Consider the following 20,320-nt stretch of genomic DNA (forward strand, 5'->3'; position numbering starts at 1 on the left):
GTCAAGACCATGGCTGTTGCTCAAACAACAGTCAGCAAATAACTGACCCAAATTACTAGAGCTATTGTCAGTATGTGAGTATATATAGGTACTCACTTCCTAATAATTCTCATTAGTAAATATAAATCCCATCCTGTTCAAAGTGCAGTGATGTGATAACTAGTTTTCACTTTATAGCTGAGTGCCCCTTGTACGTGTTGGTAAGATGGGAACTACAAGGTAAGGATAGAATAAGTGAAGAAGACCTAGCAAACCTCACCTTAGGGGATATTGTTAGGTTCACCACAGAGACTGGTAGGTTTCAGGGGGGACCCTGCCGGGACACCAGTAAAACCTGTGTCTCAAACATGGGGAATAGGGTGGAATGGTCCTTACATAGGACTGATCACCCGTCTGGCAATGGCAGACATCCCCTCATCAAATATAGATATACTTACTTTAATAATAAAATTATTAGTCAGTACTTAGTACTTCAGTATAAGTACATAGCAAAGATATTCAATGCTAGGTACTTTAATTATTTTTCATTTCATTTTAGACTAATGCCAAAGTAGATATTATTCCCGGGAACAGACTCTGGAGATCCACGATAGATGTTCAACTGGTAAAGACAAATTATTTAGATCTAGAGTTTATCAAAAACTTAAACAATCAAGTAAGTTAATAATTTTAAAATATGTTTTACAGATTGTGGTGTGTGTCCATGACCAATTCATATTTATTAACTCTAAAGTAAAATATGAAAAGATACAGCTGTATGAAAGTAGAATCGGACAGTACTACATCTTATGTATGTTTTAAATAAAATGTGCAAACTTTCAAAACTTTACTTATTGTTGCCATTTACTAGTATAAAAGGGAAACAATGCAAATCAAAAAAAGTTACACACCTACCTATATCATTATATTATACTCCTCATAATTACCTAGAAATTACATGCCTAGGATTCTGCTGCATATGTTGTATACGACTAGTCTGGTAAATTATTTATATGAATATACAAAAAACAATGTCTCATTATAATAAAATTGTTTATTTGAGGAATTAGTACAAAAACTTGGCAGTAGATACTGTATTTAGTAATGAAATATAAGAAAATACAAAAAAAAATGTCTGTTAAATTATTTAACATGGGCATGGGTTAATCATCACGTCCAAATTACAATGTAGGATTGTGCATATATTTCTATTCAACATTTTATTAAAATCTTGGAGAAAATCTGAAAAAGCAAAACAAGTAGGAATTAATTTACATGTTTAAATAACAAAGTAGAATTTTATTGGGGACTCAGGCTATGCTCTAGAGCCTTGGATGATGACTCCGGATTTAGAAGCTGCACCAAATAGTTCTGCAGAGAAGTACACAAACTGGCACTGCCAAGTAAGAAACTGTGTGGAAAGGGCCAATAGGTACCTCAAAGACACATTTCACAGCTTGGGGATTGACTGGGTGCTTCATTACAGTCCCGAAAAAGCATCTCCACTTTTATATGCCTGCATAACACTTTATAATATTATGCATCATTATAGGCGTGTATTGTAAATATATACTTTAAATAATATTTAAGTTCCCATAACTTATTATTATTGGGCACATTAATGTTTGGTAATATTATAAAATTATATCTTATAATAATGGTTCCTTATAAATCATTGATCCTGCATTTTCACATACAATTTGCCCTACTAATTTGGGTCAACAGTATTGAGCACAATATAATTTGTATATTTCAGAACTCTAATGGAGCAAATGACAGTAAATTTTGTAAATACGAGCAAAGAACGACATCAGACATCAAATATGGATCAAACAAGATTGTTAACAGTTGCTCAACAAAAAAGAGAAAGATTTATAAATACATCTGTCTTCTTCTGTTCCTGGGCCTTTTCCGCACTTGGTTGGTCTGGGACCGTCTGTTGTACGTATTTATACAACGTATATTATAAATACATATTTTAATTAATAAAATTTCTAAATTAACCTTTTCATCCTTTTTAATTTATTTTTGTGTGATAAATGAGCATCCTGCATTCTTCCATCTATACCTACTCTGGAAAATAAATAAATTCTTCACTTGGTTGACTTTACAGCAACATGTATACTATGTATATGTTGCCTGTGGTGCTGCGTCCCCGTGCTGTTGCAGCTTTTTTAATGTCCTGCCACGTCTGCAAATAAAAGAAAAATTATGCAAGACTTGTTTGATGCCAACAACACTAATAAATAATTTAAATTTTTTGCACTTGCTTACTTTACCGCAAAATTGACTTAACTGTTTCCACTGATTGACTGTCCCGTCTGGCCCATGCTCCTTCAGTAATGACTAAGATTTGCCACTGGGAGTCTGCCCTTTTGGCTCCTAAGAGTTCCTGTGAATTCCCCAGTGGCAAGGTGGTTGTGGGTTGGCATGAAATCTACCAACATTTGCAATTGTATTTTATTACTTCTTGATCTGAATAAACACAAATTTGTCAACTAATGGGCCATAGAAAAAGGCAAGCACAACTTAAAATAAAATAGTACAAGATCAATAATTTGATATGTAAACAGGATTGGATCTTGATGATTAACGTCTCTGTTTACTTTCACTGTAAAACATTCATTCATTAGGTACGCTTCTAAATCAATAGGTAGTCACTTTTTCAAACATTTTATAATAGAAGACTTACTTTTTAGCACTCATTTTATTTTCTCGAAAGGTAGGTTTTATACCACTATGAAAAATCCAGAATAAATAATATAAACAAACAGCCGCAGACGAGGAACATTTATAGATAAAAAAAACGATAAAAAAAACAATAAAAAACTTAGACAACTAAAACAAAACAGAAAACGAAAAATTTATTTGTGAAAACCATGAGCACAGATTAGAATAATTAATTTGTGACATTTACCGGGGGTTCGTCTTTCCCCTATTATATCCACCGTGGATATATTGTCCACCCGTGTGCCCATGCTCGGGGGGTGGATATAAATGCGTGAGGGGATAAACGTTATATCCTTTCCCCGTGGAGAAAATGTCCCCAGCCCATGCTAGCCCTGCAGGGGTCATCTGTCAAATTGTCAAAAATTATCTGTAGGAGTCTAATTCAGAAGTTCTATATTCGTAAGACCAGTATTTGTGTATTCCAAGATAATGAAATACTTTTTAGATTAGAGACCTTTGAAACTTGTATACATTTTTTAGGCACACCTTAATGTTGTTGTACAAGAATATAGCTGGTATGATTTTTGTATCAAAACACAAAAGAAACAGGGGTAACATACATGCATGCAGGCAGTTGCTACAGTGGGGTATTTTAAATTAATCTCCAGGATGAATTGGCCTAGAATGATGGCAAAAATGCATTGCTATATTGCTTTTTGTTTGTAGGCTATTCTACTATCGGGCAAAATGCGCGATATAAGAGTGTCGTTCATAAAGTCACGTATCCCAAGTAGAACGATAAAAAATGCCACGCCAGCTCCTCCAGCCATCGGCCACGCATTATGGTCGCTAGTGTAGAGTCCACAGTCCAAGTAAATAAGAGTAACCAAGCTGACATTCTCTAAATCATTTTAAATGCAGATAACACTTAATCCATATATTGTAAACCAATGTTGGTTGATAGAGATTCAGATTTTAAACAATTTTGAATGTGAAAGTAATAATTATTATGCGGCGATGACGTAAGACCATAGCGACAGAATCCATTCGCAATCATCGAATCTAATTTCTATTTGTAACAATGACCTATTTAATAGAGGGCAGCAACGTAAGTCATGTTAGAAAATATAATAGGTATCAATTTAGATGCTAATGATATATCATTTATAGCGCAGTTTAGGCACCATGTCAATTTTTTCGTATGACGTGTAACTTTGTATAAAGCATAACCCTAGCTACGCCAGCATAGGTGGTAGGTACGCTGGTTTATCATGGGCAGTAATTGTACTAATTTAGACCCTAAGCTAAGAATACTGTGGGTCAGATTCTAACTGCCTGAATGAAACAGGCTTAGAGTAATTTGTATTAAAGTTATATTATATTCCATAAAAAACTTACCATGCTTTTGATATTGCGTGTTAAATTTTAACAAAGATGCGGATGACGTATTACACAATCATGTGCCACGCCTTACTTGTAGCATAACAAAATGGCGGCCCTCCGAGGAAAAGGAACGGCGTAAAACCATTTTTTACACATATCTCAGACACTAGTACTATTTAAAGTTCATTCTTAGTAACATACACTATTTTCTAGATCATTATATCACCGATGTGTAAAATGATATTTCAATTTCAAAATATATCGACGATGACGCTTTGCTAGAATAAACTTGCTTTGAATAAATTTGCTAGAATAAACTGTTTCAGTTTTATTTTTGATACCTATTATGTATAATATACCCTATCCATTAAAAGTAACTGTTGAAATAGAAAGAGTAGTTTTTTAATATACACAACAAAGGAATCTTAAATAAAGGCCAGCGACATGACACCCTTGAATCCGTCCGAGAGCAGTCGCTAATCCAACAAGCACACGACAAGCGAGCGAAAAGTAGGGATGGCGATCTGAGATCGATTAATCGAAGAATCGATTTTTCGAGCAGAAAATATCGATTTTTTTTTTTAAATCGATATGAAGTACTGTGTCGATTCACTGAATCGATATATCACCCTTGAAAATCGACATTCGATTTTTTCTGTTTTGGTATAAACCATACAATTATTTGCATTTAGTTGAATGTGCCTGAATTATAAGAGTGCTGCCGGTTAAAGAGTTAACTACTCATAAACTCGCGAGATGGCTGTATGTTTAGTATCCTTTACTCGCCTCTCTTTAATAAAAAAGTTACGTTTGTAGTCTTTGACTTTATGTATCTATAATCTGTGACGATTGATATTGCATTATTCATTTGTTGTTGTCGTTTAATGAATACTGTTATTAGCGTAATACAAGTATTTTCATGATTGATTTTCATCAGATTTTCATGTAGTGTTTGTTGCGAAATAATAACTAATTGAGAGTAGGTAAGTAAATAAGTTAAGCGCTTCTTATTTTTTACTTTGACGCTATTATTTTCAGTTTGTTCTGTTAGTTATGATTATCATTTAAATTTACTTTTACACAGGAATCAACGATTTGTTGAGTTATCCGAAATAATTGCGCCAATATTACTCAAGTATCCTAAAGCGCCAACAATGCTAACTGCACAGCAGTTAGAATTTATAAAAGATCTTATAAATATATTGAGACCATTAGAAGTAATAACTAAAGAAATATCGGGAGAAGACTACGTTACAGCCAGTAAATTTATACCCATCGTGTCTTGTCTGACTGAAACATATAATACAATGAAAAATTCAACGGATATTGGTGTTAAAACAAGGACTTTAATTGTGGACGGCTTGAAGAAAAGATTTGCTGCGACCATTTTAGATCCTAGATTTAAAAAAATTCATTTTACTGACCATGTAGCCTGTTCTCGAGCGATAAATAAAATAAACACTTCAATTTTGGATATTACACGACAATCACTTCCACAAAATAATAGTGAGGAAGTCGACGCAATAGAAAGCACTGATAAGGATATGAAAAACAGAATATGGGATTTTCATAAGTTGCTTGTGAAAAAGCAACTCTCTTTATGCAATGCACTTGCACAGGAAAATAAAGGCTTAAATGAAGAATTCAAACATTATTTATCGCAGGCAGTTGTGCACCTGAAGTATGATCCTGTACTTTACTGGCAAGAACAAAAGAGCTCCATTTATCATCACGTTCACCCAATCGCCATGATGTATATGAGTATCGTTGGATCATCGGTTCCTTGTGAGCGCCTGTTTTCAATTGCTGGAAACATCGCAAATGATGAGCGTAACCGCTTGGATCCCAAAAGGCTTGACAGACTGTTGTTTTTAAAAAGTTTAGATATTGAGCATTGGGAATTATAGTTCCCAGTTATAATTCCCAATGCTTAATATTTAAACTTTTAACTCTTACCTTATTTTTTTACTTTTTTGCAATCAATAAAAACATTCAGTATATAAATACTTACTTTTTTTTATAGTTGATCTTATAGTTTGATACGGTAATAAAAATAATTGTTATTTTTGAATTCCCTGATTTTATTGATAAGATATCGTTAATTGCAATATTAATCTTGTTTTTAGTAAAATTGATACAAATTTACATTGTAAACGTAAACGTGAAAAAAAGATCGATTTTGTAGGCCTCGATTTTTTCGTGAATCGATTCATATTAGTCTACGATTCGAATCGATTTAAAATCGATCTTTTTCGTAAAGAATCGCCATCCCTAGCGAAAAGCTGAATGATAATAAAATTCGATCAGCAATAGTTGGAGGTGGAAGTTTTTCAAGATTGTTATGTTGGTACCATTGAGAAAAATATTGCCAGTTTACTTACTTAAATTTACACAAACTTTCAAAAGATAATTCTCAAAAGATAATTATTTAGTATTCACGTTTCAACTGAATCTCTTTTTAAAAATAATTAAACAATTATTAAAATTATACTTCTTTTGGCGCGTTAGGAAAAAATGATGAGAGTAAATTTTAACGATGTGCGCGCACACCGTCTCAAAAATTCGACACCCTGAAGTTAGCTGTAAGGTTTGACAGTGTTTACTTTCAATTTTCCAAGTATACGGACTAATTCCGGTGATCTAATTGATTCAATTGTACAAAAATTGTAATGTTGTGTGAAACTTTGTTGTCCGATAATGCTAGAATTCCAAATTTAATTACGTTTACCTTATATGTCCTTTTTTCTGGGTGATATTTAAATAAACTTTATTTGACTAGATAATGCTTTATAATAACAACTTTCTTTTTTTTACCTTTTTTCTATTGTAGTTTTTTTCTAAAACGTAGATTAATTTTTAAAATATTTTTATCTTGGTACGCCAAAGAAGTATAAGATCTAACGCGTGTACATAAGTACACACACGGTTTTTTTTTATATTTTTGACTGAAATTTAATAAATTCACATATTATCCTTAAAATAATTCCTACAGTTAGAAAGTTGTAAATTTGCATTAGAAAGTTAGCAAGTTGTTATTCAAACATAAGTGTTAGCAGTGGCGTGCATTTTGTACATGCACAAAAGCACTGCATACCCTAAAATTTAAATATAGCCCGTATAAAAGGAGGATTTTTTCCATTTTATGCAATTTTCCTGCTGTATGCATACCCTGGTAAGAAACCCAGTGCACGCCACTGAGTGTTAGGTTGCTAATAAGGCCACTACTGACTTGTACAATAAAATGTTTTCCTATCAGATGTCAACAGCTACAACTTTTCATTTCTTACTTTTATATAATACAATTATAAAAATTATAACTTATATTACAACCATAGCCTGTCCTGCCAAGTTACCCATTAGTATGCAACCATCATGGTTTAATAATATTAAATAAAGGTTTTAAATCAACATTTTATTTTCAAAATATTTCGTATGAAAATAGTTTACGTTAATACTTCCCGGTTTCTTAGTAACATTTAAGTTACTAAGAATGGGAACTGAAATACTGAATGAGTGACCTCAATAATAATGGCGGAAACTAGAACGAATAATTTCTAAATAAAGATCATAAAAAAGCATAGTGCTTGAAACAACAATCGCTTATCGTTTTTTTTTCTAATATCGGAATTAAAAGACCGTTAAAGTAAAAAAAATAATAAGCTATGCTATTCGAAAAAACGCCCTTCACAATGTGGCAGCAGCTGCGACTCGCCTCCTTTTTGTTATTTTGTGGTATAAATACTGTTACACAATATGTAGCTGAGAAATGTATGCTTCTATTTCCTACTCAGGTTTATTTAACCATCACAATTGTGATGGACAACATAGTATTTAGTCCTTTCTCTTAGCCAAATCTGAGCAAAAATGAACAGTATCATTTAATGTTATGGAGCAATCAACTTGGATATAAAATTCAAATATCTGTGATAAACGGATTGAAAAAAAATGAAAAAAAAAAAAAAAAATGAAAAAATATTTATTATCAAAAACAACATTTACAGATTCCATGTTACCGATGGTACCCACACTAGGTATTCCTGTTTCGTGGGTGCCTATTTACAATTTAACAGCTTAAATTTATGTTGTCACTCGAATTACAGTCGATTAAACAATTCGTACAATACACTCTAATTATTGATAAAGTTGCATTTTGTATGATATTACGCTAGACACAAGAAAAGTTTTTCTGTTGAATCATAGGTTAAGGTAGCAAGCCAGGTAACAATTTTTGCTTTTGCCTGTTTTACGGAACAATGTTTAATGTCACAAATACTGGTAACTTTGTTATAAATAAAGGAGTCTATAAATGGACTGAAACGTTTAGCAAAGCTCGACTTGATTCTTGGCAACGGGAGCTTAAAGACCCGACGTTTGAGTAGAGTTTTATAATCTTTAGTGGATGTTATTGACTGATGAACTCTAAGTACCATTTTTAAAATATATAACTGACGTACACTAAGGACTCTGCTTTCCTGATATAGCTTGACGGTTGGATATCTATAAGGCTTCTTAAGAATAGTTTTGAGTACTGACCTTTGTGCTCGTTCTAACTGAATCAAGTGTGATTTCGAAGCATTACCCCAGGAAGTTATGCAATAGGTGATTAGAGACTGACAAAGGGCAAAGTAAACAGAGTGTAGTGTTTCTAGTGATGCAGAATTTCGAAGTAATTTCATAATATTTATAATTTTGCGGACGCGACCCGAAAGACATTTAATTTGAGCTTTGAAATTTAAATTTTGGTCTATTAGGATTCCAAGGTATTTAACTAAATCTGCTTTGATCAGCGCCGTACAATTACACTGATTTTGATGTGTACAGTTGTGCAGTTTTAGTTTTAATGTCGGGCTAGGTGTAGAAATTGCAGTCTTACTAAAACAGATGTATTTGGTTTTTGTTTTGTTCAGCGTAAGCAGATTGTAAGATAGCCACTCAGATACAAGTCTCATTCCCGCTTCAGCTTTTTCAAATACCTCTAGCCAATTTGAACCTTCGTAGATAATTGCTGTGTCATCCGCGTAGCAAACTATTTCGCCGACACCGACATTAGCATGTATGTCATTTATGTACATAACAAAAAGTGTGGGTCCAAGAATGCTCCCTTGTGGCACGCCAAAATTGACTGTTACCATATCACTTTCATACGCACCAACTCTTATACAATGTTTTCTTTCTGTCAAGTAGCTTCGAAACCAATCAAGTGCAACTCCCCTTATTCCAAATTGGGTTTCTAGCTTTTCTAGTAGTATTGGGATCGACACAGTATCGAAAGCTTTGGACAGGTCTAAGAATACAGCCAAACTGGTTTTATTATGGTCCAAATGACCAGCTATTGTAGATGTGAACAAAGTAACTGCGTCTTCCGTTGACTTACCACTTCTAAAGCCGAATTGCCTAGAGGAGATTAAATTATTGGCTTCAATGAAATTGTTAAGCCTATTACTAACCACTTTCTCGAGTAGTTTCGAGAAAGCTGTCAGCAAGGAGATCGGTCGGTAGTTTTGCGGAGAATTCTTAGTTCCGGCTTTGTAAATTGGTTTAATACACGCAATCTTCCATTGCTCGGGAAAGACACCAGTCAACAGACTTTGATTAAATATGGTAGTTAGAGGCGGAATAATAACATCTTTAATTTCTTTTAGAAGAGCATTGCTAAGTCCGTCCATACCTGGAGCTTTATCATTTTGAAGTGACATAATAATGTTTTCTACTTCGTGTTCGTCAGTCGGTGTCATGAAGAAAGAGTTCAAAATTTGATGCCTTGGCTTAACTTTCGCTGCCAGTTTTTTCTCATCAGTTTGTAGTTCGTGTAATAAATACTATTAGCTAGAGTCTGCCCCACTGTTGAGAAGTATATATTGCATTTATCTAAAGAAACTTTAGCATCAGCCGCACCTTCAGTATTTAGTAGTTCATATGGATCTTGTATTTTTGTAGTGAGATGACAAATGTCTTTTATGGATCTCCACATTTTTTTGGGGTTATTTAAATTAGTAGATAAGCTAACATCATCATATTGTCTTTTAATTTACGCAGTAGATTATTACAAAAGTTGCGATAACGAGTGTAGATGATTCGTTTTAAGATATCATCTGGATACTTCCGTGCTTGCATGTGCAGCCGGTCTCTGTGACGCATACAACGGATAAGACCGGGAGTGATCCAGGGTTTAATAGCTCGTTCTCTGCGTTTTAATGTGATTATGTTAGTGTGTTTGCTTATAATCTGAGATAGCCGGAAACAAAAAGAAATAACAGTTTTATTAAGGTCACGAGAGTCGAATATTTGGGACCAGTCTATAACACTTAGGTCTTTTCTGATCGCATCTATATCTTGTTTCAGCTTTGCACGGTTGATTGTTTTTGAACTTGGTGGCATTGTTTAAGACAGACCAAGTAAAACTATGTCATGATCAGTGATGTCACTGTTACAGACTATGCCGATAGTACTCTCCGTTTTATTGACAAAGACATGGTCGAGACAGGCTTCCGCTCTGGTTGGTTTTGTTATGGCAGGAAAAAGACCATGTTCAGCCAATAAACACAAGTACTCTATATCTTGACTACTTGTTGCGGTTAACAAGTCTATGTTTAAGTCACCAGCCACTACTAGCGTCGATTTGTTGTGAGAGTGTGTGTTCAGTATAGTGTTAAGAGAGCATAAGAAATTATTTGTATTCCTAAAGGACGGCGGACGATATATTGCCAGTATTGTAATTTTATTAGAAATTTGGATTTGCAAAGAGTTGGGGCGTCCTTTAGGTCAGGCTCTGATAAAGTAGGATTCCATGATTCTTTAATGTATACTACAACACCACTATTTTGGTTGATTATGTTTTGTGTATAACTAGCAATTAGGAATCTATCTTAGGAATAATAGATAATTCATTAAGCCAGCATTCCGTTAAGATTATTACGTCGAAGGAGCTGTTAAATCTCTTTAAAGTTGTTAAAAAAATATCAAAATTCTTGTTTAGGCTTCTTATGTTGAAGTTAAGTATTTTAAAGTTATAATTCTGTGTTATATACATTCCACACTGCTCCGGCTCCTGTGTTGTGTGGCAGTTTATACGTATTGTGTTTAACTCATAACTATTCATATGACTATCACCTGTTATTATTTTTATCTATACAGCAGAGTGAAATACTACAACAGAACATGATTGTAAAACCACCGCACAACTGTAAATTTATTTTATAATTATATGGAACATTGATCTTAAAACAGAAACAACATTTTTTAAGTGCAACATCAATAAAGGAGTTATTTTGAAAGCTAATACTTAAAATTACTATCATACGCAGGCAAAACAATAAATAAAAACTATTACCATTTAAAAACAATAGAGATGATATTTTAATCTTAGTATCCGTAGACTTACTATAGATATGGCAGATGTTACCAGTCGAAGTAGGGATTTCAAGATTTGGTTCTAGAAATTGAAAAAATATCAGCGAGGTCATCCTGATTTCGGACCGAACGAGCTGGTTTGCCTTCGTATTGCCTGATGAAGATAGTCCCTTGGGAACACCAACAGTGCGAGAAACCCAACTCTTTGGTTTTCTTGCGAGCTTCACGAAAAAGTTCACGATTGGGTTTTGTCAACCGCTCGTTGTAATATATTTTGTGAGACTCTCCAGGTATTTCGATGTCAGCGCTAGTAATGTTTCGTCTCGTTTTTGCAGCTTTAATGATTTCATCACGCTTAGCCCTACGTAAAAGACGCACAACCACTGGTCTAGAGAATTTCGTTTTGCCGTCCGTAGCAGTAGTTGGCTTACCGCGCGGGCCAACCCGTGACACCCAGTCAATGTCACGATCATCAAGCTCCACACCCAATTTTCGGGCGGCCAAGAGTGCAATATGGTGGATATTTTCGTTGGAAGTTTCTGGTACGCCTGACAGTTCCAGTTCATTTCGCAGGTGGTTTTGATTCTGCGCATTCAGTTCTAGTCGCAGGTCTTTTACGGTGGCCTTTAATATATCTGTTTCGAGTTTCCGGTCTTCGAGCTGCTTTATACGGCTATCATTAGTGGCGATCGCAGATCCTAACTCATCCAGCCTTTTCTCGCAGCTGGACAACGATGAAATAGCGCTCTCAAGCTGCTTTTTTAGCGAACAAATCTCTTGCGTTAGAAGACGAACTTCACTGGTCAGTTCTTTTACCTCTGTGGTAGTAGCAGCGGCGTCGCATACTGTGTCGGACTTTTTCCGCAGGGTTATATTCTCATTCGTGGATCTAATAGGCGTTGAACTATTGTCACCTCCTTTTCTCTGAGACGCACAACAATCAGGACACTTCCAGTTTCCTCTGTTTTCACTACTAAGTCCTGATAAATTAATGCATAAGCAGCAGAAGTGTTTTTCGCATGTTGGTGCAGAGCATTTTATTTTATTTATGTCTTTCATAGATTTAAAACAGCCGTGGCACTTCATTTTATTAACTAGCACTACTCAACAGCTTGGAAACAAATCAAAGACTCTCAGAGTTTACCGTCGATAAATGGCCTTTCTGTTTCTTTTATTCTTTGGCCAAAAACTGTTGTGGGTAGCAAATAAATCAGAGGCGATGTAGATCACGCAAAAAAGGTACTTGCGCAGAACACGTAACCGCGTTTATCGCTTGCAATGGGTACAACGCACTGTCACACATTCGTCAGCTGATTCGTATTTAACTGGTTTTTATTCTTACTATATTTTTATTATTACACTTTATTTTAATGTATACTTTATTATTTACCTTTGTTTTACACTATTTTACACTTTAACGTTTAATTTCTGTTTATCACTACATATTTGTTATTAGATATAAATAAAATATTTTGTACGGAGATATGACAGTTTAGTTTTAACGAGAAGACCGAGCGTCAAAGAATCGATTAGGTCCTTACTATTAAATTTTTTAGTTTAGGTCCTGTATCTAGGTGTTTTGACCTATAATTTTACTTCTATCCGATGATTTGCCGTAAAAGCAAATTATCCTTTAGTCAAAAAGTAACCTTGTATAAAACGTGCATACGTCCCATGATGACATACGCCAGTGTCGTATTCGCCCTCACATCTCTTACATGAGCTTTCAAGTCCTACAGAATAAGTTTATGCGCATGGCCACGGGCAGCCCGTGGTTCGTGCGCAACGTAGATCTCCACCGAGACCTTCCCACGATAGCCCAAAATTATCAAAGACCTACTTTGAAAAAGCAGTCTGACACCCCAACCGCCTAGTGGTCGAGGCGTCCACTTCCGAAACATGTCCTTTACGACAATGACGATTAAATAACTACCGACAATGTGTCCCAACAGCACACAACCAACACAGTGTCTTCACCGGCGAAGACGAGGGCCCCGATTTCTGACGTCATCCGGACGTGGATCCTAACCACGATCACGGGGGCGTTCGGACTAAACAATGATTACTCCAAAAGTCCACCAACACTACAAATTTCCACCAAAATGTAAATTTTTTTAGAAAAGATTTCAGTAATAATTTAAGTAAATTGCGTCGTTTAGGAGTTATAAGTAAAAACTATAAAAAGTGCAAAAAATTCACAGTTTTTTGGCTCCCAATACTTCAGAAAAACTAAGAATCCGTCGCAAACTAATAAGACTCTTATTTAGGACCAAAAAAAAGGTATTAAAAACTTTCCAGCTTTGGACGAAGTTTTGGGAAACGTTATTCGGGAATATGTCTTATTTTAATGGGATATTAAACAAAATAATGTTTGACTAGCATAAAAAAATGATGTACGATTTCCGATGTATCATACTGTGGGATTGAACTATTGTACTTTTGTTAAAATCTGGTATCATTTCATCATTTTTAAGTTTGACATTTGTACCTGTCATCAATTAGGTAGGTTCTATATAGGTACTCCGTACTCCGTGAGCTGTCTAGTGCTTATGGAGTGTAGAGGTAAGGAGAGTCATCTGTGTATATGAAAAAGTGTCGTCAAAATGTATTAAATTAGGGTGGCGCCACATATGCATCAGGGTAACTCTTAAAAGAAGCGCCAAATATAAATATTGTTAGAGTAGGCTTGAAAAATAAACAAGGAAAGAGAAACTTCCGCTAAGTTATGGCGCGCTTTTAAAAATCCGCATAAAGTGGGAAACAATATATTATGATTATTTTTTTATGTATCATTTAACGATTTAACGCTTGTGTGACTATCAAAAAATAAATTAATATATTAATAAGAAGAAATAACTATGTTATACAAAATAAATAAGTACATAAATATAATAAAATAAACAAACGAATGTGTTTAAAATTAGAGTACAAAAGTTCATCAGGAGCAAAACGAAAATATAAAAATTTTCTCCTGTAAGCAATCAATTTCTGCATCTAAAATTTTTTTAGAAAAAAACATAGATACCTTTAATCATTGAACGTATTAAAACAATATTATTCGCTAAAAAAAATTATTTATTTCTATAAATTAGTATATTTCAATATTACTACAAAAGCAGTCATGTAACATGGACTGAACACGTAATGAACAATATAAATTAACAGCAATAAAAGACATAATGTCATACAAACATTATCAATAATAAATTAAATATTTTATTGTAAATATAATAAATAACAATTAATAATTAATAAATAACATAACAATATAAATATCTATAACCTTTGCAGTTAAACTATTTTCATGTTGCAAGCACCCAATTTTCATAAGTTTCTTTTCTGAGTTCCATAGTTATTCCGCAAATTGTTTCTACATTAGTCAAGTTTTTACTGACAGCTCTTAACACACACGTTTCCAATTGCTTTGTCATATCAAATAATTGATTACTTGCAAACCGCAGTCCACCATATAAGTCCATTTTATTGATTTACCAACTTCAGCATGCGTCTCTATAGCTTCTAAACAAATTTGACATTTTATGGTTTTTCTTAATTTTCGAACTATATAACCAGCTATGTACGATTGGACCGCATCGCTAGTTACCGCCTGGTTATAATCGTGGTCCACGTCGATTGAGGAGCTTTCATCTAATGATTGAGGACTTTGCAACATTTCGTCAATATTTTCAAGCCACGAATCCTTGCCTTGTGTATCAGATGTTGTTAAGACATGCTTAGCCTCTATAAGACTCCGTAAAAGATCTTTTCCTGAAACATTGCACCCTCTTGGAGGACGTATCAAGGAGAAGGAAGATGCTAAGCGATATACTTGAGCAAACATTTTAGGGTCAGGATGATCGTTACCTCCACATGATTGTCTCATGACTGAAAAAAATCTCTGAAATAGAAAATAAATAAATATTTATTAGAAAATAGAACGAATTTTACTAAAAATTATAATATAATGATTATAATTATAATAACCTCCAACGGGTCTTGCGATAAAGTCGCAGTCATTAAATATTTAAAATTACATTCGATTTTAAGCATTTCTAAAATTTCAATAGTTGCTCGTAAGGTCACTTTTAATCCCAGTAAGGTACTTCTCGAAACAGGTATTTTCTTCTCAAGCTTTTCCCAATCTTCAAGGAATTTTAAGAATTTGAAAATCGCCTGAAAGATGTTTAATATGAAATGAAGTGTTAAAAAGTCAAAACGGTGTATAAAATAAAATTTTATCACACAAATTAACGAAATGATTCTAAAATATGCTTAATTTATCAAAATCTCCATCCGATAAATTTTTCTAAGATACTTTTACTATGACACATAAAGGTTCGGCATTGAGTACCTGACAATTTAGGCGTGGTAACTATTGCCATGATCGTCGAGTCAAAGCTTAGTCGAGTGATATTCTTCCAAAGAAACCTACAATTTTTTAACTTCTGATTATTTTTTATTTTCAAAACCAATCTTACCTGTCTTTGACGGCAATCATCTTTTACATATAAAGCATCTCTCGGTATACGTGATGACATCGCTTGGATCAAGTTAAAAACTAGATCAATAAAATTTTGCGTCGGAGTTGAATCTTTTAATAGGGGAAATAACAAACCGATAAATTTTAAACCATGTATACAATTAGGTGGAACTCCCGTGAAACAGGTAGCTGAGTTCAAATATCTAGGGCATATAGTAACCGAACGCCTGGGTGACGACAGCGACATGGAACGTGAGCGCCGGGCGCTGTCTGTTCGAGGCAATATGTTGGCTCGCAGATTTGCACGATGTACGACGCAGGTAAAGATAACCCTGTTTAGAGCCTACTGTCAATCTTTCTACACGTGCAGTCTGTGGACAAACTACACGCAGCGAGCCTACAGCGCCCTGCGTATTCAATATAACAATGTGTTGAGGGCGGTGCTGAGGAAGCCTCGACACTGCAGTGCGTCAGCAATGTTTGCGGACGTTCGTGTGGACGATTTCTTCGCGATCATGCGTAAGCGTGCGGCGTCTATGTTGTGCAGGCTTGTGAGCAGTACCAACACCCTCCTTAACACATGGGCCAATAAGCTGGATAGCCCCCTCTGGAGGTGCTGGAATGGTGCACACACGGGCTATAGGAGGGCCACACCCAGAGCTTGGTTTGTTGGGCCGGTATAGTTTAGGATTTAAGTTGTCTAACATAGGATAGTGGTTTTGTATTGTTACTAACATTATATTTATTTATTTTAATATTTGTTTCGTGTTTAATTATTAGTATTTTATTAATTTTAATTATTTTTATTATTATTATTATTATTATTGTTAATTTAATTTGTGCTTCATTTTATGTTATTTTTAAAAACTGTAAAGTGCACACTATATGGGCTATGCCTGAAATAAAATTTTATTATTATTATTATTATTATTATTATTAATTCGTCGCAGGTTGATTGATAATGAGCCATGGCAACGGATACTTCATGACCGAATACCTATAAGTAAGCATCGAAATTAAAATATTATAATAAAACTAATTAATTGTTAATTAATTAATAGATTAATTAATTAATAGAATAATTCATTAATAGATAGAAATATCAAAATATTAAACAAACTTCTGTAGCAAGAGGAACATGCATTGCTTGGAAACCCTTTGGTTTTAAATGCGCAGGTTTTAATTTGTAAGCGATTTTCAAGTTTGGCTGACGATAATTTTCTTCTTCCAACAATGCTTCCCATTGCCGTTTCTTTACTGTCCCAAAAGGAGTCTGCAAAATATATAATCTTGATAACAAGAATAACATAGCAAAATTTCGTAATATAAGAAAATGTACTCTATTATACCTTAAACTCATGCAGCTTGTCATCTAAGGTCGAGGTTCGGAAGCATTTAACTAAATGGTGGAAATCCGATATCATCCATAGTCGTCGTGAGCTGTCATATGGATGTTCACAGCTGATATTATTCTCATCTACGCCGAATATTTTCCAAACACCTCGGTTCCAAGACGCACCATCCATAACAACAGCATCAACATTGATCTCGCTATTTTCCATAAGTATAATACATTCCACGATGAGTTTATGTAATGGTTCGCTTTTGCAAGCGTTCTTTGAGAGAAAACAGCCCAATGATTGCACCCATCGACCTTTAAAAGGTACAAATTTGAATACCAAAGCATGATCTGCCGTTTTATTTTTTAAATCCTCGGGGTGTGCTTTCCGAGGTCAACAAAACCAGAAAATTTCATTGATTGTTGATCAAAAAAAACATCTTCATCTCGTCAACCAAAATAACTCCTCGTTTTTCTCCTTTCTCCATTGTTTGACATCTTTCTTTTAAGGCAAAGAAAGTAGCAGGCTGGAAGCCGTACGCAGAACAGCTAATTTGCCGTATAAATTTATTTAGTGTATTGATCGAGGGAAGAGGTAAAATATTTCTGTGACGCAGGAATTGATACGTGTTTTTGCTTTTTAAACGAATCAATATACACTCGTATATCCATTCTAAGGTAAATCGTCGAGCTTTAGCGTTCTTTTTTTTAGCAGCCTCAAATCACGAATTAACGGCATTTTGGAATTCTGTCGGCAACTTCAGGATTGCTTCTTGTACTATAGCATTTGACTTCTTAGCACACTCTGACTTTGCTATAAATATTTTCTGTTTCAGTTGAATTTTCTGTAAGTAAACAGTGTAGCTGTTAAAAATTTTGGGCGTCGTGAATAAAATAGGATAAGAAAATTCTATATATTATTTAAGCACAATCGAGACTGTCTAATTTATTGACGTTGAAGATTATGTTTATGTACTTATCTAACGAAGTTATATTAAAATATGATTAACGTTGAAGTTCAATTCCAATTTATTTAATATAACATATACTAGGTACTTAAGTAATATTACACTGTATAAGTAATGATGTATTGCTAATTAACAGTAATTTATCAGTTACCAAATAAAAAAACAGTTAAATGGTACACACATAAATTTAGGTGACACGGTAAAATTTATGAAATAGAAAGGTTTGACACAATTACCTTATAAAAATTATTGAAGGTATATTATAATTATGCGACTTAATATTAGTGCGATACTAATATTAACTAATAATAGGTATTCTGTACTCAAGAATACATTAAAATTAAAAAAGAGTTTTTTCATTATAAAAAATTGTTAGATTCAGCTATTTAATTTATGTAAGTAAAGAAAGAGAATTTTATTATCATTTTATAAATAAAAGATTAAAAAATTTTATGTAGTTCTGTATTATGTTATAATTTGAATGACAGAAGTTATTTAATTTAATATACAATTCTTATTTTTCCGAAATCAAAGAAATTATTAAATATTATGTACAAATATATGTACAAATTTATATGTACAAACCACCCTTGATGAAACAAAAATATCGGGAGGTATATAAAATTATTTGATCTTGAGTCTTATTAAATACTGTCCAAAAAACATAAAATCGAAAACGAAATGAAATGCTGCTCCAAGTCACAAACAATTGTATTTTATAAAACTTACCATTTTTTTTTAAATGTTTGCATTGCCTAACTAGATTTGAAGCACGTCTTTTTTTAGCAATTGTTGTTTCCAAATTAATTGAAGTCGACTTTCGACTCTGCAATCGATTCCGTAATATTCGACAAGGTTTACATCTTGGATTAGCTTGGTTCCTTTTATAAGTGTCATCACCAACAATCACATTTTTACAAAGTTTTGAATACCTGAAAATTAATGTAATTATATTAATTCAATTTGTATGAATCCTTTTCTTGTATGAATCACTTAAACAGAAACAAGCAATCCTTACTTTATACTGTCAATCTGAGTACCAACACATAAAGGCCATCTTTCCACTGATTTCAAGTAGTCATAGATACAACTTAATGAATTAATTTTTTCGTTTAGAGGCAGTTCGTCATTGTTAGGAAAAAGAACCTGAAAAAAAATAATAATCAATGATTGTTAAAAAAAAATAGATGTATCTGCTTGGACATTCATTGATACATACAGTAATAGATGTATCCTTGTTTAAGCGTAACCGAATTTTGATCTGCTGAGTTGTTGGATCCATTCGCATAAATACAAATCCATTGGGCTCGGGTATATACAACCAAAACGGTGGCAATTTTGGAGCTTCGATTTCTTGTAGATTCTTCGAATCCTTACAGGCGTGTTGACTGAAAGGTGGTTCTATCAAGTCTTGCTCCCTTTGAACACCATCATCTATTAGATTATCAGGAACATCATTTACTAATATTGTCTGGGGCTCGATGTTATTTTCTTGCACTAGAAATAGCTCTTCGTCTCCATTGTTATTCGAATGTAAGCTTGGTATTTTCAGTTCATCTACAGTACTTGTTAAAAACTCATGTTCAAATACCGGAATAAACTGATGCTGGATCGTTGGTAAAGCTTCTTCTTTTAGTATTTTTTTTCCTAAAGGCATAATTACGAGCTCTTCTTTTATGTACAGTTTCTCGTACATTTTTATTTGCTCCTCTTTAAAATGGAGATGACAGATGTAATCAGTAGCTTTTAATTCAATACCCAGCGAAATTTTCCAATTTTGTAATCTTGCCGGTGTCTGTGAAATTAGATAAATAAAAAATTAATATGCTTTCGTTTACCATAATGTAAGTTTTTCACGACACTAAAATTAGCAGACATTTGACAATTTTGATTTACATACTGTTGGTTGGAAATACGAAGAGGTGAGGTTTTTTGTTTTGGGGTTTACGTCCACTTGGACAACTTTTCACAACACAAATTTTACCCATAACTGTTCTGTTATTCACTCACTTTTTCATAAAATTAAATGTTTATATATCAATAACCGTACTATTGACTGTTTACGAAATAAAATCACTCTAAACGCACGATTTATTTTTGAACTGTTATTTAGCGCAACAACTGGACACGTTTTCAACTTTTCTCCCATAT

The 20,320-nt window shown here is 33.8% G+C and overlaps 3 protein-coding genes across 3 annotated transcripts; 1 reads left to right on the top strand and 2 right to left on the bottom strand.

The window, feature by feature from the left end:
• The first annotated feature begins 5,186 nt into the window (after positions 1–5,186).
• On the top strand, positions 5,187–5,939 carry LOC120636866 (zinc finger BED domain-containing protein 4-like). Its single transcript, XM_039908426.1, has one exon. The coding sequence runs from the start codon at positions 5,187–5,189 to the stop codon at positions 5,937–5,939; it is 753 nt and encodes a 250-aa protein (XP_039764360.1).
• Positions 5,940–11,451: 5,512 nt separating this feature from the next.
• On the bottom strand, positions 11,452–12,468 carry LOC120636863. Its single transcript, XM_039908424.1, has one exon. The coding sequence runs from the start codon at positions 12,466–12,468 to the stop codon at positions 11,452–11,454; it is 1,017 nt and encodes a 338-aa protein (XP_039764358.1).
• Positions 12,469–18,740: 6,272 nt separating this feature from the next.
• On the bottom strand, positions 18,741–20,082 carry LOC120636864. The gene is made up of 4 exons (XM_039908425.1): positions 20,070–20,082; positions 19,389–19,964; positions 19,188–19,315; positions 18,741–19,101 (listed from the first exon to the last, which is right to left on the bottom strand). Exons 2-4 carry the CDS (start codon positions 19,863–19,865, stop codon positions 18,741–18,743), a joined length of 966 nt encoding a protein of 321 aa, XP_039764359.1. The 5' UTR covers positions 19,866–19,964; positions 20,070–20,082.
• Between the last annotated feature and the right edge of the window lie 238 nt (positions 20,083–20,320).

The sequence above is a fragment of the Pararge aegeria genome, assembly GCF_905163445.1.
Source record: "Pararge aegeria chromosome W unlocalized genomic scaffold, ilParAegt1.1 SUPER_W_unloc_6, whole genome shotgun sequence".
Lineage (NCBI taxonomy): Eukaryota > Metazoa > Arthropoda > Insecta > Lepidoptera > Nymphalidae > Pararge > Pararge aegeria.

Excerpts from the sequence above, each read along its gene's own strand:
- LOC120636866 (XM_039908426.1), top strand. The coding sequence starts at position 5,187 with ATGCTAACTGCACAGCAGTTAGAATTTATAAAAGATCTTATAAATATA.
- LOC120636863 (XM_039908424.1), bottom strand. The coding sequence starts at position 12,468 with ATGAAGTGCCACGGCTGTTTTAAATCTATGAAAGACATAAATAAAATA.
- LOC120636864 (XM_039908425.1), bottom strand. The coding sequence starts at position 19,865 with ATGTACGAGAAACTGTACATAAAAGAAGAGCTCGTAATTATGCCTTTA. Across the intron at positions 19,316-19,388 it reads ACAAGGATACATCTATTACT|GTTCTTTTTCCTAACAATGA; the intron begins GTATGTATCAAT and ends ATTTTTTTTCAG. Across the intron at positions 19,102-19,187 it reads ACTCAGATTGACAGTATAAA|GTATTCAAAACTTTGTAAAA; the intron begins GTAAGGATTGCT and ends ATTAATTTTCAG.